General features: G+C 37.8%; 1 protein-coding gene across 1 annotated transcript; it reads right to left on the minus strand.

The window, feature by feature from the left end:
* Nucleotides 1-6,076: 6,076 nt before the first annotated feature.
* Nucleotides 6,077-21,889, minus strand: smox (spermine oxidase). Its single transcript, XM_079264799.1, has 7 exons — nucleotides 21,827-21,889; nucleotides 15,859-16,093; nucleotides 12,960-13,186; nucleotides 10,067-10,240; nucleotides 8,798-9,542; nucleotides 7,229-7,389; nucleotides 6,077-6,532 (listed from the first exon to the last, which is right to left on the minus strand). The coding sequence occupies exons 2-7, from the start codon at nucleotides 16,064-16,066 to the stop codon at nucleotides 6,380-6,382; spliced, it is 1,668 nt and encodes a 555-aa protein (XP_079120925.1). The 5' UTR covers nucleotides 16,067-16,093; nucleotides 21,827-21,889; the 3' UTR covers nucleotides 6,077-6,379.
* Between the last annotated feature and the right edge of the window lie 4,354 nt (nucleotides 21,890-26,243).

Here is a 26,243-nt window from a genome sequence, read left to right on the forward strand (position 1 = left end):
ATTTTTGTTTTCTTATTTTCTTTTTCTATTTATTTGACCAATACGGACCAAAAATGAGCATTTCTCTCATTCCAATTTCCCAACTTTATGAAAGTGCAATATTTCCGAAGCACATCACAACCATTTTGATTCATAGAAATCATGCACAGTATTTTAATGGTTTAAAAAGGGAATTATGCTACAGATCAACTTGCCACAAGGCAGCACTTTGTTTCCTCACATTAGTTATTTTACTTGTGGAGGCTTTACAGTTAAAAAAAAAAAAAAAAAAAAAAGGAAAACCCACAGGTAACAAATAACACCAATGTTGGATTTTGGTTACATTTATCAAGAAAAATGTAACTGCTTATTGCAGAAAAGAAGTAAAAACATTTGTCGGTGTCCATTTTTTCATATTCTTCCAGTACTGAATATTATTATTCTACTCTGGTACTGATTGTCTGCTCAGTTTGACAGAAGGACAGAGGATTGTGGGAACAGGAGGCCACTTTGCCAACACATTAGCGAGAGAAAGAGAGAAAAAAAAAGCACTTGTTGATTTTGAGTTTTAGACAATCCTGCCTTCGTTATCAACTAATCTGTACATAATGTTTGTAGAAAAAAATGGGGGAAAAAAACAACATATGATGTTAACATGGTATACTAAGGTCATACTTTTGAGTGAAACAGCTGAAGTTTACAGGCCTTCATTCTGTAAGAATTTTTTCTCCAAAGTTGAATGAAAGATAGAGAATTATATTATGTATAACAGTAGTGATGAAATTGCAGTTGTGTATTAGATACTTTATATTAAATGTGCATCAGAGTCATATAGAAATGGAGATTATTTAAGAAGAGGATAAAGATGATAATTCAGCTATTTATTTCTATAAAAAGAGTGCTGTGTATACTGTTGGCATGTTTGTGTTCATGCATCAATCATTAAGTTGCCTTCTTAAATGTTCTGCTACTGTGGAAAGAAAACTATTAGATGTTTAAAGAGCTTTGATTGCCTGCAGGTTAATAACTTTTTTTTTCTTTATTTGATCCCGTCTGTTGTTGCACTATAGAGAAAAAAAATATTTCAGATGTTTATTATAAGAGTGTTGTTTTTAATGTTAGTATTTGAAAAAAAAAATATGATGCACTTTTTTCTTGAACACTTTCCTCGACCCATTGGTCATTGGTATATTCAGAAGTTTCTGTCAGTGGTGCATCCAGTGATGTCCACTGGTGGGGAGCTTGCATGTTGGATGCTGTGGGAAGAAGACTTTGGAAACACATTGATACTTTGCAGATCTGTAGTGGAACAAACACGCAGTTCGTCTTAATTCTCTTCCACCGTCTCTCATACAGTATCTCTCATTGGTGGGGAAGGTAAAAACTGAAAGTGATCAAACTCCATTCAAGTACTTTTTAGGTTGCCAATAATAACCTTATGCTCATCTTTGTATTTGCTGCTGTCTTTGTTTTTACTTTTACTGCACTGTAAATGCTATGCTCGCTCCATCAGGACTCTAGTTTTGTTGTAAAATCTGACCTGCTGCAGATGCTGCAGCCTCTGTACGCTCTGAAAATGCAGATTAGAGATACCAACTCCTCTGGAATAATTTGGCTTCCATCTTCAATTGTCTGCCTCATAAAAATCTGGAGTTTGAAGCATCATCTAAGGGAACTTTCTCACTGACATGTTTATTACATTTACTTTTCTTTCTTTTTTATCAGAAATCCGCTGTTGCAGTACGCCGCTTGTCATGATGTGCAATAGAAGAACCATGTTTGGGTGCTCATGCGCTCCGTGTTTTATGTATGAATGATTGTTCTCTGGCCATTTGTCTCAACAGTCTTTTACTCATTACCTCAACACTTAACAGGACAATTAAGTGTTTTTTGTTTTTTGTTTTTTTTTCTGATTGCTATTGAAAGTTGATCCATGAACTTCATCCATTTTGCTACAGCAACAGAGAAACTATGTTGTTGAAGAAAATACTTACCCAAAACGAATGATGAGCTCTCTACAATGACTGCAATAGATGGAAATGTTTCAAACTCATTTTCACTCATTTGTTGTCATCAATAAAACTGCTTTAAATTGTAACTGATGTTTTTTATTTGAAGAAAAAAAAAAAATTCATTCATTTTCTGAACCGCTTAATCCAATGCAGGGTCACGGGGAAGCTGGAGCCTATCCCAGCTGGCTTTGGGCGACAGGCAGGGTAAATTTTTGCACATGTAGAAATATTTTGCTTGGAAATATGTTGCTGTTGATCTTCATTTATGAAGATTTTCAGTGCTTTTGAGACACTACAAACACAACAGTTGAAAGAATGTCATATGTAGAAAAACACATTTACACAAGAGAACTGAATGCAGGTAGACACTAAGAAATCAGAAAATAACAATATAATAATATAATTAATAAAATATTTGGTTACATTATCACTAAAAGCAGTTAAATAAAACACAATATATGGTAACAATTATTCTTTTTTAAACTTAATTATTACCATTCTGCTAAACTCATTACAACTTATAACACTGTATGTCAGGGTTGTGAACCTCTAATTTGTTTAGAGCAAGGTTGAGCAAATCCAGTTCTTAAGGGCCATAGTCCTGCAAGTTTCCCTGTTGCAACACACCTATATCAAATCAATAAGTAATTAGCAGACTAGTGCAGAGCTTCACATCCAGCTCTGCACTGGTTAAGGCTGATGCACAAGCTGATCTTTCAAGCTGATGAACTAATTAAGACTGATGTGCATCAGATGTATTGCAGCAAGGAAAGCACTTGCAGAACTGCAGCTGTCGAGAACCAGAGTTGCCCACCCCTGGTTTAGAGAATAGTCCCATAGTAATAGACAAAAGAAGCTTAAACAAAATATAAAGTCTTCTATGACTGGGGAAAAAAATGTGTTGTCTTTTCTTTTTAGGGTAACATGTATTTTTTAAAGGGAACATACAGCAAATACATAATGAATAATTTTCTATACCATTTAAATAAGAATCACTTAGTAAAAGCTAACAGGCTTGTTTTTTTGTGGGGTTTGTGTGTGTGTGTGTGTGTGTGTGTGTGTGTGTGTGTGTGTGTGTGTGTGTGTGTGTGTGTGTGTGTGTTTGTCAAGAAGACATCCAGAATGTTCTGTCTCACTTGAGGAGAAGCACAATAATGGCAGAAGAGCTCAGTGACATAACACCAAGCAGGAAGATGGCAGGAAGATGACAGGGTGTTGACGTTGTTTTTTGTGGGGGGGTTTTTTGACAGCCATATCCAGGATGTTCGGTTGCACATCGCACAGGAAATAAACAGCCAAGATTGTATTTGTGAGAGCCATGCTGCACAAAGTCACCTGTAGAATTTGACTTGTAGTCATATACCAAGATGAAGACTGACTGGTGTTCAAGGAAAGGTGATGACTCAATCTGTTCCTTAAAAAAATAAATAAATAAATAAAAAAAATTTTTTAACATCTTTTTGATATCAAAAGCTGTATTGTAATGTGCTGCTCATACACTTAAAGTGTGAGTAGAATGAACTAATGAATTTTTAATCAAAAATAATTTCTAAGATTGATAAAATCTTTTGTTTTAAAATATTTTCCCTGATTTAGATTTATTAGATCTTCATTTTTGTTGATGTATAAAAAGAACTATGAAACACTATTTTACATACTGTCTTTGGACGTATTAAACACAAGATTCTGCTTGGTGGTGACAGGGGAAGCTGGAGCTGAACAGTTAAATCCTCTACAGGCTCACGTGTTCCCTGCTGGAGCAGGACGCCTGCCAGGACTTTGTCCCAGTGTTTCCCTCTCGGCTGTCTCAATGAAGGAGGAGGGTGAGCGAGTACACTGCTAACAGAAAACAAGGTTTCACCTTACACACAGTCACAAAGCACAACAGTCCTTATAACCCTTCTTTCTGAACTCTCTCAAAATAAGGAAAATTTAAACACTGAATGTTTTAATAGCTTGTAGAGTCACGTTGTCAGCACAAGTTTCAGGCAGATAATCATCTTTTTTTTTCTGTACCAAAAAGATGGACAGTTTACAGTTTTCAACAGCAACTTATTTCCTGATGTGAACAACCTACGGCTGTGTGGATTTTCTAACTCAGCACACAGAAGGAAACTCTGCAAACCCGTATCACTATAAAACGTTAATCTGCCATGAAATGTAACATGAGTTCTTACGGACTATAAGGCGAGATGTGGGTGGTCTGATCTTTGGAGTTTACCCTTTGATGACTCAGAAAAGAATGAGGGTTTTGTTTAATCGTATTGCACCTGATCAAAGTTTTGCAGCAACCAGTCTCCAGGAAGAGATCTGAGCCAAGATCTGCAATCTATACAAGTGTAGGTTTGTTTGTTCATGCCCCTAAATATGATCTAGACACTAGAGCTACAACCCGTAAGGTACCAGTTGTATAAGACATAGGATGCAAATACAACTCATGAGAGTATTTCTATATCTTACAAGTGTTTCCCTAATCAAGCCAAGTTTATGTTGTTAAACAGAAAAACAAGAAGGGGTCTGTAACATTTTCTTTAACTACATATAAATCTATTATTGAAATCATAAATCACTTAATAGCCTATTAAGTGCTTATTTACAAGATCACAACTGTTAGGAAGTTTACTAGAAGAGGTTTGCTCTGCAATGACTGCAATAGATGGAAATGTTTCAAACTCATTTTCACTCATTTGTTGTCATCAATAAAACCATTTGAAATTTTAAGTGATGTTTTTTTATTTGAAAAAAATACAGATTAAAAATACAATTTTGTGCTTATTTACAAGATCACAACTGTTAGGAAGTTTACTAGAAGAGGTTTGCTCTGCAATGACTGCAATAGATGGAAATGTTTCAAACTCATTTTCACTCATTTGTTGTCATCAATAAAACCATTTGAAATTTTAAGTGATGTTTTTTTATTTGAAAAAAATACAGATTAAAAATACAATTTTGTGCTTATTTACAAGATCATAGCTGTTAGGAAGTCTACTAAAACAGGTTTGCCTCACTTGAATATAAAAAATGATGTTTTTTTTTTTGTTTTTTTTTCTTTTTTTTAAACACCTTATTTAATCATACATTGCTGAGCTGCTTCTTGGCACTTTCTGACAGAAAACTTCCTTGAAGTTTCTAATCCTTTAAGGCCCTGCATGCAAAAACAGGCCTAGTCTGCCCTGGTTGGCCATTTCATCAGTAAACATTGGTGAAATATGAGTCAGCTACTCATCTCTTGTTTGAATTGAGTTGAACTCACCATGATGCATACTGAGGTCATAAACTAAAGCCTGGGCTGCAAACAAGGCACTTAAAGTAAATTAGGAGTTATATGGATCAAGTAAGTCAATACTTTGCTAAATGGCTCCATAGTTTAGGTATTTATCTCCTGTATGTCTGAGAAAACTGTGGAACCACTCAGGTGTTTTCACTTGTGCTTGATTGCACCACTGCTCCATAGTGCTGAGTTATGTCACCACTTACATCATCACTTAATGCACAAAGAATGACAGCGATGAGTAGCGAGACATTCTGCCTCTATAGCATGTTCCCTGACGCTTCTAGTATATCAAACTGTGACTTGGATATTTTACACCTTTTTGTATCGCAGACATCAAAATCTCTTCCTTGAGATGAACTCGCAGAAATTTTGACGCTTCTGCCTGCTGTCGTCTTATGAACGCCATTGATCTCGTTAGTGTTCATGACAGATGAATAGAATTGACAGTGTTGTCTGGCAGAAGCTGAGGTTGGTTCTACCCCCATGTGTCACTTTGGCACGACTGTACAGAACAGCTTTGGAGTCTTTTCTTTTCTTTTCACATGCACTTACTTTCTGATTTCTCTGAAAGATTTAAAGAGATACCAAAATGATCATAGGATGAAAAAAAATCTCTTAGCTTTGATTGCACATTACAAGAATATATTGTGAACAGAAGTGGTTAAAGAGAGGGTATGTAGGCTATTAAGTGTATTCTTATGAATGAAGAAAATCATATCATGTTCATAGAAGTTTTTTTATTTAGTTAAAATTTTTGTTTAGTATTTCCATTATTTTTGTAATAACATAGCACATACATACAGAAGGCACTTACAAAAACAAGGTAAAATTACAGATGCTGTTATGAACATTACTGATTTCAAAAAACCCAAAAAACATTATGACAGAATGGCAAAGACAGGAGATGACAGCACCATTGGCAACTTTTAAAACAGTACATCTCAAACAAAATTGAGCATAATTCAAATCTACACATGATAGAAACAATACTCATTTGTTCTCGGTGTGTTTAATGCCCGAGCTATGCTTTTAAGTATAACTTAATCAGAATGATAAAAAGCTTAATTCAAGATTTTGTATTATGTCACTAGTTAAAGGTTTTTTTTTTTTCATGTTATATGTTAGGCTTTGTGGTTTCTGCCGTGTGCAAATCCTGGTACATCTCTATCAGGCGAGTGGCTTCTCTCTGCCCTGACAGCAAAGCACCATGTGTGGTAGAATAGTATTTTCTGTGGGTGGCCTCTCCAGCAAACAAGACCTGCAGGGGCTGAGCAGAGAACAAGAGAGAAGACAAGGGAAAAGATGAAGGATAAGAAAACCACATTCAAAACAAGATCTGTCAATATCATCTTATTATTTTGTTGTTTTTTTTTTGCCTCCCCCTGCAGCACTGCTTTCTATTTCTGTTTCCCTTGTTAGCGCTCCACATGTAGGAGGCAGCACAAACTTTCCTGAGGGCTCAAGTGTGATTTTTAGTTTGACAGGGTTGAAGGACTCTCAGCAGAAGGGTCATGCCGTTCCTTCAGCAGTGTCAAGTAAGCATTAAGAATCCCACACCCCCGACTATTAAACACACATCCAGCCGCTTCTCCCTTTCACCCAGAATGCATCAGGTGTCAAGGTCCAGACTCCTGGCCTGCAATCAGCATTGGCAGTCCTCTTGAGACCAGCTGTATTGGCTCTGCATGAGCTGAGATGACACTGTATCGTTTAGGGCAGGCAGGGGAAGTAAAAAAACTAATGTACTGGCATCCAATAATTTTACACAGCATCGGTCCCTCCTTTCTACACCCATGCTAATATAAATAACCAATACTAGATAGATAGTCGGATACAATATTTTCATTGGCTGACTGTCACTTTAGTCACTTAAGATGCATCTGTCAGCACAGAGTGTGATACATCAAAACAAGAAATTGTCTCAGAGGGTTTATTCTCATACAAACACTGAAACTTTGCTTACTGGAGCCTTGGTGCTGTTGGCATAAGGCAGCGGCATGGCCAGCCTCTCACAGTCCGCACCACTAGACCCGACCCTTGTGAAGGAATAGGAGCCTCGGATGTATGGGTTGCTGCCCCACGATGAGCGCAGGATACGACGAGGCTTTGGAATGTCAGGGTTCCCTGAAGACAAACCAAGGAAGAGAAGAGTCAACATGGACACCACTCAGTTTGTAAACTTTAGGGGCTGCTAATGTCACAATGGAAATGCTCGGACGCTGCTGATAAGCAGGTGTTGCTGTAAGAAAAAGGTCATTCTGAAGTTTTTCCCAGTGTTTCAGAAAGTGGATTAAGACACAGGGTTTGATCAATTGACCTCAAATTCAGATCAGTCTGGGAGGATTATTGTGTTTGTTATGTTAATTTCCCTCTTTTTATTTTTACTGCCATTAGAGTTAAGCTCCAAAACTGTTTGCTTGGGATTGGTAAAAGATCAACATTTGGTTATTGTGACTAGTTAACATATTCTGAGATAATCTAGACTAAAGCGCTGGATGATTTTGGATGATGATGCTGCATATTGACACCCTGACTCTTTAAATGCCACTACTTTAGCATCAAAGTGGTTTAAACCAAACATGCAGCAGCAGTGAGTTGAAGCCATTTGCTTGCCATCGTCTGCGGCCAGAGAGGCACTGGTGAGACAATATGTAATCACAACAGCTGAAGGGATTAAACCTTAATGAAGTGCATGCCTGCGTTTTCCAGTGTGATACACATCCTGTGTATATATAGGAAGTCCTCTGACCTCATCGTGAAGTGACAGTTAATGTCCCCGAACTCACACTGTGACCCATTTCTAAAGCATCCGCCCAACTTTTTTTTCCCCAGCACTTCCTTTCTGGTGTTTTGCCAAATAGTGAAGAATACATCAGTCCACAAAATAGTTTCCATTTTACATTACAAGTATCATGAAGCTGTTAGTCTTTTTTTTTAGTTTTTTTTTTTAATTTAATTTGTCTTAGATTAGACAATGATGCACTTTATATAACTAGCGGCACTGAATCAACCTCAGGGGAAACGGCCTTCATTTCATTTGCGGATGTGCTTGTGTCACAAAATGGAATAAAAATAATAAAAGGACTGATCAAATGTCAGTTACAGTAAAAAGCTTTTTGTCTTATCTAACACATAATCAATAATTCTGCACTGTGTTGATTCTGTTGTGGTGACAGCAGATCAATTATCTGCTCTTCACTGAACACCTGAGTCAATTGTCTGCATTATCTTTGAATCTATACATTTATTTTACTATTTTTTTCTTTTTACTGGGAAAGCAGCTTACGTCACAGCTCAAGTTTATGTCCTTGTCTTTCTGTGAAAAATAATGACTCAGTGACGCTTCATGAGTCACTGGCGTGACACGCTCATTCTGAACCATCCAAGGTTCTTGTTAGTTTAACTGACTGAGATTCACAAAAGAGTAAATTGATGTCTTAAACATCTATTTGAAAACAGCTGTGTTGTTATGCAAAAAATATTTTAACCTTAATATATGTAAAGGCCTGTTCATGCATGAAAGTATTCTGACCTGTAAAGCGCCTCAAAAGCTCAGTGCAGGTCTCAGCCACCGTTTCGTCATCACAGCGCTCCATGTACAACGCCTCCTGCCCACAGATCCAGCCGCTTAGCATGTAGCCATAACGTTCAGGCGGGTAGAGGACGTCGAAGCTGCAGATTTTCTTGTACCAGAGCTCCTCGGGATATGCTAGCTGTTGGAGTTGAGCCTCATCCTCCCACACGAACTGGATGCTGTTGCACTCCGGGCTCCAAAAGGGCTCCTCGAACTCTAAGAATATCTTGTCAGTGGTGCTGATGCCGAGCTTCTCGATGGCGAACACCTTATCCTCAGGAAGGGGCGGGGAGAACATGGCCTCGTGGTTTTGCTTCAGCACACCCAGAGAAGTTGTCACGATCACGTGGTCAGCCGTGATCCACTCCTCATCCTTGCACTCAACCCAAATGGGGGGACCTAAGATCAGAGGGTCCTCGTGAGGTCGGCAGCTGTGGTTGTTGTCGTTGTGGTTGTTGTCCCGGTTGGTGTCGCTGCTCTTCGCAATGACCTCTCGGTGTTGGGCTGAGTAGTTCCAGTGGATACAGCGGACTGGCTTGCTGAGGCAGATGGTGCGGGATGGGATGTCCTGGGCCAGGAGCTCCACAATCTTCATAAAACCTTCAGGAATGACATAATGTGCACCGGGGATCTCTGTCCACTCACCAAACTCACTCAGAGATACCTCATCCATGCTGGGAGAGCTGCTTTCACAGCTCTCGACCTGAAACATGAGACCATGCCAACACAGGAGTCAGGTCATTTTCATGTCATACCAATGTCTGCGGTCACATTACCTTCTAATAAACAAGATCACCAAACAGCTGTTACCCTAAAGCAAAGGACTGTGCAAACTTTCCACACTGGGTGATTCACATCAGCTGTCCACAGTTGATGTAGCAATCTATACAGCATGTCTGCAAACCTTTTATTAAGCTGTAGCTTTAAACAGACTAAACTGGTCTCAACATGCAAGGAGCACATGCATGTTCAGTTTAGAAGAGATCTAATAAATATGCTACTGCCTCTGGTTCAATACTACAAATGCATATTTCACTATTTCCCCTGTGCATTTGACATGTTGTGTTTCATGTGTGTGTGGGAGCTTATGGAGTGGGGGGCACATCATGAATATATTATGATGTTGCCGATTAAAACAAGACAATTGTTTTTGTTACTGGTGCTTTATAAGTTCAATTTCAGATGATTCATAAGACATTCATAGACATGGATATGGAGAACACACACCTTGAGGTACTGTTGAAGCATTGACAGTTTGAGCTTCTTGGTGCTCTCAGAATCATCAGGATCCAACATGATCTTCTTTCGCACCACGTCTCTTGTAAAAACGCCAACACTGTTCTGGCTTTCAGCACAAACTGGTTTCCCATTCTGGAAGAACTCCTGAGTCAGCTCGTACACCTGCAAAATGCAAAACAGTAACAGAGATAAGGAGGAGGAGGTATTGTACAGCATTTTCTATAGTAACGTCATGATGAGGTTTAAACCAGATGGTGTCAGCAGCAACTAACACAGCGCCTCAACAAAGGGAAAGAAATACAAAGATATGAAATAGGAAAGGCTGAAAGAATGTCAGTCAAGACAACTTCAGCTATTAATCATCATGTTTCAAAAGAGAAAATGGAGGTGAATGTTGATTTCTAATAAACATAACATATGGGCTTAATATATCCAATATAAGTTAATTCCAGGTTATTTATGCTGACAAACTCCTCCATAAGGAAAGTTACTTGATAATATTTTCTAAAACTATACATCTTCACAAAAACTAACATGACACAACATGCACAAAACATACAAAATGGATCAAATTAGGTTTTGAATGCAAAAACAACAGTGCCTGCAGCTGCATATAAGTCAAGCTAAACCAAGCTATCAGAAAACGATGGAATAAGCCCATTATAATGAGTCAAATGGTCCTTTTCATTAGTTTCATTAGCTAAATACCTACAATATATATGTTTTCAATCAATGCCGTCTCCATTTAAGTGTTTATAGTTGGGAAAAAGTCTAACATTTTTAACCTGATTTTTGCATTCGGAATACCCTGATAGGCGTTTTTGTTTGTTTTCGGGCAAATTACAGATCAGAACAGAGATTTTAAGGAGCAAATGATTAGTCAGAAGATTAAAAGAAGAGTTTTTGCCCTCTAGTCCTTCGATGAGAGGATGACTGCAATGCTTTGGACACACAACTGATGTGATTTTGCATAAAGGCCACATTGCTGAAAGCATGTGATGTGTGTTGCTGCTGCTGCACTGCTACTGCAAGTACTGTCTACAAAGAGTTTGCTTTTAATCAGTTTATCATGAAAAATGTTAGCAAATAAAAGACTTTTTAAGGTAGAATGTTACTGATATGTTGTCAATATGACTGTCAGTTGATTGATTTCACTGCCTTTTTTTGTTGCTGAGCCCTTTGCCTGGATTACAAAAACCTGGATGACAAGCTGCTGTTGCTTCTCTGACTTATTGACGCGCTGAAACAAAAGGCTTTAGATTTATTACTGCTATTCACAGGTGGGCTAAAATCTGGGAATTTAGCCTTAAGATCAAGCCCATTCAGCTCTAAATGAGTCTCATCAAATTGTATTAGCTCGGATAGAAAAAAAAGGCAAAATGGGAACAATGCACAGTAATTACTCTGGTCCTCGTTTGATGACGGTTTTTCAGTCAGGATCACTTTTGCATGGCAAAGTCATAGGAAGTAAGACTGAAGAACTATCTCAGTTTGTGCTCTCATTATTGCACAGCATGATGGAAAACACAAAATGAACATGACATGGCAGAGATTCAGAGTTTTACAAAAGCACCAAGCACCAAAGCACAAAACGGATTTGCATTCTGGTTTATGAATATGAAAAGTATTTTGTTGTGCCACTATGATGTGCAGCTAGTGTTGCCAGATCTTGTGAAAGGAAAAAAATAGAAAATCTCTAAGGAACTGAGGCTTAAAAAACAGTGACTCAAAAAAGAGACACAAGGGAAGCCCCAGGACACGCTGGAGGGACCACGTCTCTCGGCTGACCTGGAAAAGCCTCAGAATCATACTGGACAAGCTGGAAGAAGTAACAGGGAGAGGAAAGTATTGGCTTCCCTGATTAGACCCCTATCCTGCCTCTGGGTAAGTGGGAAGAAAATTTTATTTTTTTATTTAAAATGAAAAATAGACCTGGTGTGAAACCTTTGAGGTGCCAACATGCTGAATAAAAATCTACATATTTCACTTTCTCCTATTCCTTAAAATGAATTATGTTCCATATTTTCCACACTTATTTGGCATTGTCACACTTTGCTCAGGTGTAGATGTGCATGTGTGTGGATGGAGGCAAGTCAATATGGGGCACTGTTGTAACCAAGGAAACGAGGCCATTGACTGTTCCTGAAAACCGGACAAACTGTCACATGCATTTCTTGTTTTAATGTTTAATGTTTAAAAGCTGGAAGAGAAACAGGACTTCACAAAATGAGTAGAGCAATCCCAAATAAACAACTACACTTGATAAAAACAAGCTCAAAAGCACTGGTCACAACCTGGATGTGGGAAGCAAAGTTGCACAGCCTTTATCTCATAATGTTTTTTGTGTGCGACTTATAGTTTAGTCCACAATTGTTTTTTCACAAATTACTGCATAAACAATTCATTTAAATTCACAAACACAAACCTAAGGAACACTTACTGAGGGGAAGACGAATTTGATGTTAAAATGAAGCCACTTGTTTTACTTGGTTACTTTAGGATATTTTTTCAGATTTATCTAATGATGACTGTTGAACAGCAGTCTTAGACGATGCATTACCCTTTAATTTTTCTTTTTCTAGATAGAAAAACTAAGGTTTATTTCTCACTATGTGGCAGAACTGTATCATTTAGGTTTTTAATGTTTTTTTTTTCCATATCTACCATCTTTATCAAATGTTCTGTTTAGGACTAACGAGAAACTTCTGATGATTTAGTGACTGCTTAAATGTATGTCTGGTTAGCTGCTGTATATGACATAACTGGGCTTACTTATGTCATTATGCAAGCTGAGTGTCTCTGTGGTCACACATGGCACTATTTGTGAGTGTATACGTGGAATTCACAGGTTTACTAATCTGTGTCTGTGAGCATATGTCACCTCATTGTACAGATCACTGAACTCCTCCACCAGGTCCTTGGGGATCCTTTTGCCAGCATTGGTCTGGTAATGAGCCACACCATTTTTGGTGTACAGGCTGATGCGTCCCACACTCCTTTCTCCATCTGTGGTGTGTTCCAGCAGCCCATTTTCCTCCGCCAGGTGGTAGACCGGGTTCCCATTGGCACCATGGATCCAGGTAGCTCCAAGCTCCAAAGTTGCCCTGTCTACACACACACACACACACACAAACACACAAATGCACAAAAAGGTCTCTCAAAATCCCCTGTGGTGTATGGCTTTGAGTGAAACAGTGCATTACATTAAGTCTGACTGGCTTGTGCAAAATATCTCCATTAGATAATTGGATAGTTCAAGAAAGGTGGTCAACCCAATTAAAGGTAGTGGAAACTGTTGAGGCCCAACCATGAATATAGGATTTTATTTTTAGGATAATACCACCACATTTTTTTTAAAAGACAAAACTGACTAAATAGTACAATGAAGAGCTAAAGGAGCCATCAGCTGTCCACAGCAGAGACACACCTCTGCTTCTGACATATGCAGTGTCTGCAGTTCCATGTGCACGCCATTTTCACACATGACCTATTTCATTTGCACAGAAAGCACAGTCCATGCTATTCTTGACTTGTCTGTTGTTGTTGCAGGAAATTAATGCAAAGAATTACTTGCACTTGAATAAATATTTCTGGTAAAATCACATCAGATTTTTTTTTTTGTTTGGCATTAGGTGAAGGAAATGTATTTCTGAATATTCTGTATGAGGTGGATTCAGCACAGCTTTTGTGACTATGAACTATGAAAGTGCTTCATAATCAAAATCAATTTGATTGATTGTATCAGCTATATTCAATATAATGCAATAGTGCAATATGTTTTTTTTATTTCTTATGTCAGCCGTTGCATTATGCTTTCATTTCATCCACATATCAACAGATAAAAACTGTTCTCTTGTCTCAACTTTCTCAAATTGTTTTGGTATTCAGAACCAGTTTTGATTTGGTTCATTTACGAGAAAGTTTCTCCTCTGCAGCCCCTCTCATTTTCCCAGAAGTCAATCTGGTCATTCTTGCTATTCACTTTGTATAGATTGAATATTTTCAGAAAAAGTAAGCTTCCTTTATGTTGGTCAGATCATGATATCCATGTGTGTTTGTTTGCTCATTTAGACAACGTTTTTCCACTGTAACTGTTATTTAACTTCCCAAGTGATCCTACAACCTTGATGAAGTTATATATACTAACAGTCCGAATGGAAGTATGAATGCAGTCGTTTGGTTTTGTTGCCCTTTTTCTTCATTTAAATCCATAAAGTTGCTCTGCTGTCAAATGACTTTAAATGGCTAATTTAAACTGGATCTGATGATCAGTGGAGCTGTCAAATCTAGGTTTTTAGGTGTGATTTCCAAGATGAAAACCTGTACAAAAAAAATTGTACATGCTTTAATCACTTATCTAGTGTCTAGTCTAGCTGTAATGGACTGTATCTTTATATTTAAAATAAGGATGAAAATGTATCTATCATGCATGTTGCTCTGCATACCCGCAGAACAGGAGCTATGACTACCGTTTACCTATTAAGTAGAGCTTCCGATTCCTTTTTTTTTCCCCTGTCCAAAACCAGTTTCGTCACTGGGGTTTAGGTATCTGTTGATGCTGTTACAGAGTACCTGTGTTATCTTATCAAGGTTTATTAAATTTATCATTTAAATAAATTACATTTATAATAGACTTTGATGTATAATGTTGTTGCTGTCATCATTCACTGGACACGTGTTAAATTGGTTAACTTTAAAACATCAATTAACACATGGCAGCAATCACTACAAACTACAAACCTCTTAAATTATTAAGTAGATTAATTGAAATTAAAGACTACATTAAAAGAAGATCTTGGAATTGGATTTACAGTGAACGTTTTCCACGACACACCAAGACTGTTCACTTATGACAATAAATTCTAAAGTGTTGTCTGTTCCTGTGGTGAATTTCTGACTTGTGAATTACTTTTGTTTTTAAAAGCATTTTCCAGTGTTTGTTGTTGCACTTTTCCTTAAAAAGGTTGAAGAGTTTTCCTTTAGGGTAAAACACAGCTTTTACTTTTTAACATGATGGCAACCCAAATGCTTTTGGGATTTTCTGAGTAATAACGCCAAATTCCTTGACATAATGCTTAATGTTAGCACAACACTCATGTGCAGATGTTTCTCTGCCTACCAACTCAAAAGAGGTGAGATTGCGTAACTTCCTGCATCTGTGTGCTGTGGTATTGGTAAAGTAGGGCAGGAAAAAAAAAAAAGATTTTGTTTCAATAAGTTTAGACAGAATTAATCGCTGATCAATGAGTGTTTCTGTTTCGGATTCTAATATTGTCATCACCCCAACTCTACAACCAAGCATGTTATCTGTAACCAATGTTAGGTGTCTTAAATGATAAAATTATTAGCATCATGCCTTGATTAAGAAAGCCAAAATGGAAGAAATATTCTCATTTCCTTTATTTTAGATGTTATCTGAAAGTCTGTTACAACAGCTAACATGAGATCAGCTAAACACCTCCACAATTTACTGGAACAGGTTTACCACTCTGTCATGAAATTTTTTGCGAAATCCTTACAACATTTCTCAACAGTAGAAGACCAACACTTGCATTAGGCTAGGGTGCATAGTATGCAATAGTAGTACAGTAATGATAGCTATCTGAGATGAGGGTCTGAAGAGGATTTCCTTTTGCACTAGTCTGCTTATCAGCCATTAATTTGTGTGGACTGGATCCTATGTTACAGAGATCTAAAGAAAACTCTATTGCTGGTAACTCTGAAGCATCACTGTGTTGAACACAAAGTAAAAACGGTCACACTTGGTAACATCCTCTTACCGTGCTGAACACTCTGAACTCTGCCCCCGATGTGGTCTGATGCCTCTAGGACAGTGACATCTGTGAAGCCGTTTTTCAGTAGGTACTTAGTCGCAGCAAGGCCAGCCAAGCCGGCACCAATCACTACTATTCGAGGCTGCCGTTGAGTGCGAAGGCCACTACTAAGAGGATCATCAGTGCTATCTGAGGAAATTTCACAACTTTGCATGCCGTCCAAACTCTTCTTCGGTGGGGTCTGCGGACAAATGAAAACAAATCAAATAAAAAAATAATAATAATAATAACACCACAAATATCCATAAAATAACGTGAGTGGATGTTTATGTTAAAAGTAACTGGAGAAAATATTCTTGGTCTATCCCTGTTGATGCTGTCTGGAGTTTATCATCTTGATCATACAATGCAGTATGTAGGAAGGCAATGTCTTTTTCACACAACATATTATCATGTATGTACAAAACACAGTCAGAACACCATATATGACCTAGAAAGAAATGTTGCCCCAGAATTTCCAAGGAGTAGGAGTAAACATTATGAAACCTGAACAAAGAGATACATTTTTTTCCACTGTTGTTGTTTGTAACAGTTGTTCTCAACTGTAAGAAACCAACAACTAATCTTTTACACCCAAAACAACAACTAATCCTTCAAAACCAGCAGATTTTCAGCAAAAGCACCTGTTCATTCAGTTCATATAATTAGGCTTATTTAGAGTTGTTTTGTACTGCTAATTAAATGACTACAAAAGCCTCCTTTATAGCCGATACATGTTGCTTAATGGCATTCCACTTACTATGACCCACATTTACAGCTGTGTTTATAACTGTAATTAACTTAATTTGACTCTTTTTTTCCATTACATGTTTACATTGTTCTGTCTTCTCAGTCTGTATCACTGTTTGTTGAGCGTGAGGTGAAATTAAAAGGTCCTGGAAAAAGTCTGTTGTTTCCGTCAGAGGACAAACTGTACACAAAAGAGATTTCTTAAACAGCCTCTTTAATTACAATGAAACTGCTCCGAGACGGCAACATTACGGGAAGAAGGAGTACACAGACGGCCTTGTTACTGTAGTACAAGGCTGCATGCTGTGAATGTATGAAGAGCTGTGTGGGAAGTCTGTACAGAGAGCATGGAAGGTGTAGGTAAAATAAAACATAGTTTTTGCCTCACAGGCCTGCCATGTTGCCATGATGATCTACGGTCGGAACATGACAAAAATGATGCAAAAAACTATAAATATATTTGGATTTAACTGAAATGGGTGGTATCAACTCTTTAGAGCTAGTCATACTGTGCTGTACACATGCACAAACATATCCAAAATCCTTGCGTTGTTGCCACAGCAACACTACAGAAAGGGCAGTACATGTTATACTGCACAGAGAACACGCTTTGAGTTTCCACCCGCTTCAGGTCACAGCAGAAAGACTTTCATAAACATTACACTTGTGCTTTAGTTGACGATGAACCACTGTACTTTTGTGATCTTGTAGGTCATTCAGTCCCCATTTTCCACGAATGAAGAAACACGTTGCATCCACACAAAACAAACAGACACAAGGAGCACACTTCACTGATTTTCATCTTTGATTTCATTTAAGAACATGAGAAACTGAGTTCTAAGCAAGTTGTCAGAGCTGAGCTGGATTTGACCAGCAAAGAGCTGACGGCACAACAGCGCGCTTCAAGAAAACTCGTGTGAGAAACACTTGGTCAAGGGAGGACCAGAGGATGATGTCAGCACAATGAGGATGTACAGAGTTTACCATAAACAGAAGTTCCTTCCTAAAAACTACCAGTTTCAGTTGACCGCTGACCACCACGACAGATGTGGGTTAATGCCTTTAATCTGCAGGCGTCAACATGTGACCTTACATCACGACCCTCATCTTGAATGTGGGTCAGACACCATTACAGTCACAGGACAGGCAATTGTGGGAAAGTGTCAGAAAATATTATAATGACACTGTCCTATAATGTTGCAGAGGAAGCTTGAGGTTTCTCTGAAATAGAAAACAGCATGATTTTTTTAAAGATTTTTCAGCTGTGTTCCAGTTTGCAGTTTTATTTTGTTATATTTTATTTCTCCATCTGGAATGCATCCATACATTTCACTGAACTATTTCATCTGATTAGTATGAAATGAAACTACGTTTAATTTTCACTTCTGTCACTTTCTCTGAAACCACAGCATGTATTTCTTATACGCTGAGTCTAAGTCAATGGAAACCATTCGTCGGATTTCCACAAACTAAAGCTAAAACTCTGTTGGGCCACTAAGAATAGTAAAGGGCGTGTGTATTTTTTAAACACTCGTACACTGACAAACAAATCACTTGAAATAATCAGATTGTAAAAATCTATACTAAGACTCTTTTCAGTCCTAGGTTTCCTAAGTAGTTATTACATTTTTATGCAGTTATCCATCAGTAAAGTCGCTTCAAATGTGGTCCTTTCTACACTGAATATTGTGTTTCTGTATTTGTTCAAGTGGATTTGGCAAAATTATCCCCAGTCTTAATTCTAAATCTTGGGTATCTCTAGATTAACTTTGTGCCAAATAGGTTGTTTTTAATAACGAATGAAGGAGAGCTTTCTCTATATTGTTTTCAAAATGCAAGGTAAAAGCGTTGCTCAATATTCCTGCCACACCTAAACTATTGTCAGTGTTCTGTCATGCAAAAAGAAACTATGGTTAAATTCTTGTCTTTCTCCATCCATTTTCTATAAACATTAACTATATTTACAATGTTTTAACAAATACATATAACTTATGGACAATAACATCCATTTGTTGGTACTGAAGGATGGAATTTGTTAAATACTGCAAACAGCAGATGAAAAATAAAAAACAGTACACTTTCTTGTTATTCTGAGATATCTGTCAAGATATGACATCTGATACGGTAAATTTTATATTAAAACACTTGAACAAACAGTTTAATGAAATGCCAAGTAATGATGTTTTCTAAGTTTTTATTTGATTCAAATGTGCTCAAAGAGGTGCTTTGACAATTGGTTTTAAGGCATGATGTTAAACTCAACTAATACTAATCAAAACTAAACAGTGAATTAAACAGCTGGTGGGAATAACTGATTAGGGAGATGACAGGGCGTGACGGGATGTCACAATTAAACCGTGGTGAATGTTGCAGTCACAAAGCTGTTTTTATGCAAATAAAAGACAGTGAGGTGACTATATAACAACTGTTACAGGCCTAATTCTGGTTTGAAAATGCTCATCAAAATGTGGCCAAACAGATCTTACTGTCACCAGCTTTAATTTGGTGACAGTAATTCTCTAAATGATCAACTGTAACGTCAAGTTTCAAACGAAACCAAACCTCAAGCTATGGAAAATTTCCGTTTCATCCATTGTCTTTTTTTTTACACAGCTGATAAGACAGTTAAAAATTATGCAAATCATTAAGAACCAGGGGCCTCTGCGGTTGTGAGGCGATTAGCACTCTTGTCTCGCAGCATGGAGGTTTCTAATTTAAATGTTGGCAGTGCATTTTTTCTGTGGAACTTCATGTTCTCCCTGTTGGTTGACTTCAGAAATTCTGGTTTCCTCCCACAATACAAAAACACACACCTTAAAGTAACACGTGGTTTGACCCTAGGTGACAGCGATTAAGTAATGCTAGCTAGAGACTGTGAGGCACAACCGTCAGTATTACAGTAATGTTTCTCACACCTTTTTAACATTAACATTGTGTGACTGCAGAGCATGACCACTTGTCAGATGACCATCAAATACGAGAAATCTCCTCGTCAAGCGAAAATACATATATGTGAAAATACATATATGTGAAGTACTATTTCCATTTGTGGAATGAATATTTGAATCCTTCGACTCCCAGCTTGTCCAATCATGTTTAAGCATCCTTGTCATAAAGAAAAGAATGCCAAGCTACTCTGTTACTGTACTGTAACACAAGAAAGGAGCAATTTCCACATGAGAATGACTAAAGAATTCTTAATTATGAACTATTTTACTTGAAACATGTTGAAATTCCTTCATGGAAAATCTCTTAAATGATAGATTTTACACTAATTTATCAGGAGTAATTGTGCAAACCATGTTTCACTCTAAAATGTCTCTAATTCCATGAATTACGGATACACCTTCTTTCCAAACAGCATATTATCGCTTTACACACTGGACTGTGTGACAGATTGTGCATCCCTCCCTGGTTGTTTGTAATTCCATGGCTGGTTAATACACTCACCACATGTCACCGCTCCACGCTTCACACTAGTGCCACAGATTAATGTATGGGCTGGCCTTGGGTAGACAGGCGGCTAAGGGTGTAGTGAGGAGAAAGGAGGGAGGGGGCTACCGCTGACCTAGAAACAGCAATCTACAGAACAGTGCGTCCGCCAGTGGACTTCTCGAAAACAGGGCCTGCCGTCAGCAGGAATGTCTTAAATACTGCGTCTGAGCTCACGTCTCTCATCTTTATTGCTTTTCCTTCTCTGCTCGTAACTGTGCACGCAGCTCTTTCCAGCTGTGTACGCTCACATCTGCATTTCCTCCATCAGTCCCCATGTGAATAGGCGCTTGGAAACACACATTTCTACATCCCAACATGAAAATGCTACAGTGTGGTCTTGGGGATTCATGCCAAGGGCCACACATTCCTCATTTCTTCCCAAGCTCTGATTTTTTTTTCCATGCTGGAATGATGGAGTGGGGGCACTACATGCATGCTGCTCACACACGCACTTCACAGCTGTGCTACAGTGCACCACGCTGGTTGTTCCTGAGATGCAGATGAACAAAAGAGCAGTACCATGAGAAATGGTTGTGGTATATATATATATATATATATATATACACTCAGGTGACTGACACTTGACAGTCAATTCATTGCACGATGAGGACACCCAGATCATCAATACCGGTGGCGATGATTAACTAAAATAAACAAGAAAATACTGAGAGGGCAAAATAAGAAAAGACAGTTTGATTTAACTTTTTACAAATACAAAAGCCCTTTGAAACCCAGACAAATATACAGTCATTTATATTCTATAACATTCTATTCATAAAGATGAAGAGAGGTAACATCAGAGTAGAAAAAAGGGAGAAAACATTTTCAATCGAGAACTCTCATATCAGAGAGACTACTGTAACTGATTTCTTAAATTACATTTAGTTTTGTTGAGGTTTTTTTTTTTTTTTTTTTTTTTTTTTTTTTTTTTACTATTAAGATAATAATCCACCACTTCTACATCACATTAGAGTATTACTTGAACCTTGAATAACACAAAAAGTGGACTTAAAAGAGAGATGGAAATCCGAAACTCTTCGTTGCAGATAAGAAACCAGAGTAAAGTGTTTAAGAACATAGACAGAGGTTATCAGACAGTTTGATCTTTTCTTCATGCTGCCTGGATCTGCTCTATAGTTACAGGCTGCCACGTATAAGCTGTGATGCCAAAGCAGCAGCAGTTTCAGACAAAACACTCCACTTTACTGAGAAACTGACAAAAAAAAAAAAAAGTCTGCAAGACAACCTGTGCTCGACACGTAACAAAGCCTAAAATCATCTTAGAACAATAAAAAAAAAAAAAAAACAACAAAAAAAATTAAGAGAGGATAATATAAAGCCAGTTGAGTTTGTAACGTTACACACACATACACACACACACACACACACACTGACACATCAGTGTGACTAACATCTTATTTGAGCCGCTTTCACACAGGTTGCCTTTGCGTTGCGTGGTTCATCACCACTAACACCTGGCTGACAGCTGGTATCATGTGTGTACGGTTGCTGAGAGTCACGTCGCGGCCAACTACGGTAAACAAGCCGCTCTGACAGTATTTTTCAGCAGTTCTGGGAACCACAGCCTGTTCTTTTCTGGTTACCGATTCCCATCACCGCGCTCGCCATCACTGTCCCACTTGTGAGCGATAAGTCTGTTAAATGTGGTCTAAGTAGAGCAGCTGGTTACCTGACTCTTTTGGTCTTCAGTTTCAGGAAACCTCAGAGTGCTCCGCTTTCCTTTGTGCCGTTTTCTATCAGACCGGCTCCGCTTTGTATTTATGCCTGGAAACCAGAAGCAGCCAGTTTTTCCGAAGCCGCTGCCTCCTCATTGATTATACATGAGCGGCGATGACGACGAAGACCAGCCCTCCACTGAGTAAGCCTGCTGTCACATGCGACTGCTAACACACACACACACACACACACACACACACACACATGACGCAACAATAAATCAGAGACAAGTAGTGGCAAATTCGGAACATCTATAACAGTATGAATACCTTCTTCTTTTCTTTTTTTTATTCAAAGGGGGGGGCTGACATGACATGACATGATATGAAATACCATAAACTACATTAACATAGTTCAAAAGTCAGTTGATGACGTGGCCAGGTTAAAGTAAGGTATAAAAAGTAGAATCTATCTATCTATCTATCTATCTATCTATCTATCTATCTATCTATCTAAATCAGGAGTGTCCAGCTATGGTCCTCAGGTTTTCCTGCAGGTTTTCCATGTGTCCCTGCTTCAAAACACCTGACTCAACTTATCAGTTATTGTGCAGAACTTCATTGGCTGTTGGATCAATACAATGAAAGCCAGATGTGTTGGAGCAGGTATACATCAAAATCCTGTAGGACAGCTGCCCTTGAGGACCGACTTGGGACACCCCTGATTTAAATTAAATCTTGCCTTTAATATTTTTGTGCTCATTCTTCAAATCAAATCTTGAAAGATCTAGAGATTTTACGGCTTGTATTTTTACAATAGTTAATTTGTATTATTTAACTTGCATCATACATCAAGCTAATGTCTTGCTTGTATATCACTTTTGTGTTTCCTCACATCTCTGCACAGAAACTCATGTATGGTCAACTTAATGTCCAATATCAAGTGTGTACAGTGTTCATGTTTATTAAGTGTCTTGTTTTCCCCCAGTATGGCAATGCTCTGTTCCAACTTCCCCTGAACATAATTAAACACATGGTTCCCAACAGATTTTGTGGTACAAGATCACACAGGAATTTCATTGAATGAACTCTTTCTTTATTTACATTGTTAATGATTAGTTTTACTTGTGTCTATGTGTGTGAATGTGTAGGTACATGCGTCTATATAGGCAAATGCGTATGGGTGTATATGAGTACGTTTATGCAAATGTCTTTTTTTTCCTTCTTTCTCTTTCTATCTCTCTCTTTTCCTCTCTCTCTCTATGATATGTTTTCATTCTCTTTCCCTTTGTCTTTCTGTTGCTCCTATCCTCTCTGGTCTGGTCCAGCAGTAGAAACTCTGTATTACAATGATACAAAATAAATAAAGAAATAAAATAAGAATCTAGAAAATCAAGGGGATCATCATACCAGTCATGCTCCCCTTGGCAAAGTAAATTTGCTCAGCAGAAAACAGCATCCAGACCATTATTCTGCTTGCTTAAATGCTGGAAAGGACAAAAAAAAAAGGAAAAAAGATTAGTTTTACTTTGACATATGTGACTCCCAAGCAACATAATTTACAGACGTTTAATTTTTTTTTATCAAACCACTTTGTTTAGCTCCCATGTGATCACCTCAAAAGCTGTTTCAAACCTAACAAAATATGTGTCATCTGCAGATAACATGTATTTTTATTTATTTCATACTCTGAAACATACATGATGTAATATATTTATCTATGAATATACATAATAAACCAGTTTTGGACCTAAAATTGATTCATAAGGTACTCCACATGTAATATTCTTCAGTCTAGAGAAGTACTGATTAACTTGTAACTGTTAAGCAAATAGCTCTTAAACCAGTCCAAAAAATGCCTCCAAAGCCATTCTTCTCCATTTTACTAATCACTATATTAAGATTGACAGTGTCAAATATTTTCATGTCATAAAAGTTCCCTAGTTTATATCTACTTCCTTGTATCAGGTCGTTTCTTCTACTACATCAATCAGTATCTAGGACGTCTCACTTAGTTGAGATTTTATCTTTGGAAGATTGTAAATAAAAAGTAGTCTCTTAAAGAAATAATGACAACAAATGAATAAAGCTCACTGACTGAAACATCTATCAAAGTCATCAGTAAATTTAATCGAGCCAGTCAGGGAATAATAGCTGCCATTGTTGATTGTTGTTACAAAAAGTCATGTGTAGCCACCAGTACAGGATGCCGATTGTTCTGAACTGTTGTGGTGGCATTGCAAATGAAAACTGCCGCACGTATCCAGCCGGATGGATTACTGCTTGATCATGATTTTGTGCCATCTTGCAAAGCTGCTAAATTTTTATTAGGTTTTTGAAATCACAGTTATTAGGAAGTTGTTATAGATGCTTCGCCAGCCAAGTGTGACAAGCTGAGGCACTGGAGAAATCGGGAAGGTTTGTAAATGCATGTCTCTTGTGTCTTTTTTAGCTTTTATGTACGGTCTGATCTGTGAGGCACCATCAATGCGTTTTCTTTTTTTTTGGAATTGGAAGTGCTGAGTTAGATGAAACACAAACCTTATGGTGCAAAAAGAAACAGTAAGCCAAAAGCAAGAGGTGACTGAAAGTAGAAGTAAACTTCAATGGAAAACAGAAGTGAAATTTCTATCTGAGGTTAGTGTAAACAGCAGTGGATCAGACTGAGTATGAACTCAGAAACTGTGGTTGTGACACTTTCACAAGATTAATATTGTATGAAAATGACACGTCGCGTCACAAACTGCAAAAACTAAGAATGCTTTTTTTTGCGACATGTTTTTCAAACTTACTGAGTGATATAACAGGAATCCACCACAAACTAAAACCAGAAAAGTAGTCAGAGAGCGAAGACTTCTGCCTCATTTTCACATGTTTTGTGATTTCCACCTCACTTTACAGTTCCATACCCTGCGATAGACAGGCGACCTGTCCAGGGTGTACCCCGCCTCTCGCCCAAAGGCTTCTGGGATAGGCTCCAGCTTCCCCACCACCCTTAATCAGACAAAGCGGTTCAGATAATGGATGGATGGATTACAGTCCTACATTTGTTTCTCATGTATACACTATTAGATTCACAGTGATAATGAATCCAGTCTTGGTTATATTGTTGTGTTTGTTGTATGTTTATATCTTAATTTGTTCTCTTACAGTGAAAAGAATGAAACAACTAAAAAATACACAAGACAAATTTATTTCTTTGTTTAGTTCTATCATATTTATACAAAATTGCTACAGTGCTTTATATGTTTTTCCTTTGTTTTTTTTTTATGTTGGTGAGAAAAGAGCTGTTGGTCATGGAGGAGTTGACCCTTTACCTTCTGTTTGGTCCACAGATCCCTCCACCCATAAATCTACAGGAAGTTATGTAGATGATTCATTGGTCTGCTGCATGTCTCGGATAACATCAGTGTCTGTATATGGGCCAATAATCACTGAACTTTATCTTGCTGGTTGCTTTCCTTCCTGCTTGGTGCTTTGTCTGTGTTAAAAGGAGGAAGTTTCTTCTGGACTGACTGGGAAGGTCATCAGCACAAAATGACCCCATAAGAAAACCTGAAACTGTTACACAAGGCACGATCATAAGATTAGCAATAAGTCTTTCAAACTTTATATACACAGTACCGAAATATCCGAAGGAAGAAGAGTGTAGAATCTATCAGGTAAAGTCACTCCGGATATAAAGGGTTTTTGTCCATTATTCAACCAGAACAAAGAAACACGATCATACCCATTTTAGAATGACATTGGCTGCGTTTTGCATTTTTTGATTGATTGTAAGATTTTATTAATTACACAAGGCACTATGTGGGTTTCCTGTTGTATTACCGACCTGTTAACTCCTTAACCTGTTGTACACACCTTGTGATCCTCTGCCTGTTATGACACATGACAGAGAGCACACTAAGGCCACCTCCAACATAGGACAGGAAGAAACAGACTTTCCTGTACCCTCCCCTCCATCACTCAACACCACCCGGGAGGCAATTAGATGAAGAAGGTTTGGCAACCGCCAATAAAACACAAAAAAATGAAGAAGAGGATGAAGATAAAAATAAATATTTGACATTGAATACAATGAAAATTAAACTGCAATAAGCAAAACCCAGTGTGTTACCTAAAACTAAACAAAAGAAAACAAAAACTTTGATTAGAAAATACAAAACCGTAACTGTCATTTGTAAAAACAAATAACATAGACATACACTTCAGCTAAAGATCTTAAGTCTTACTTTTCAAGTACACATACTTGGTTAGCCTATCATACACGGGTATCAATATTTTTCATCATAAAATTATATGACTGTGCCAAAAACATTCAGTGGGGATATAAATTAACTTAAAAGTGTTGTTTTTTATGAGAAGGGAAGGTGGCTGTATGCTTGTTTGACCAGTTTGCTTAATGTTAGCTTCATCCAGATGGCAAAGTGG

Source organism: Telmatherina bonti (genome assembly GCF_933228915.1).
Source record: "Telmatherina bonti genome assembly, chromosome: 3".
In the NCBI taxonomy this organism is placed as follows: Eukaryota; Metazoa; Chordata; class Actinopteri; order Atheriniformes; family Telmatherinidae; genus Telmatherina; species Telmatherina bonti.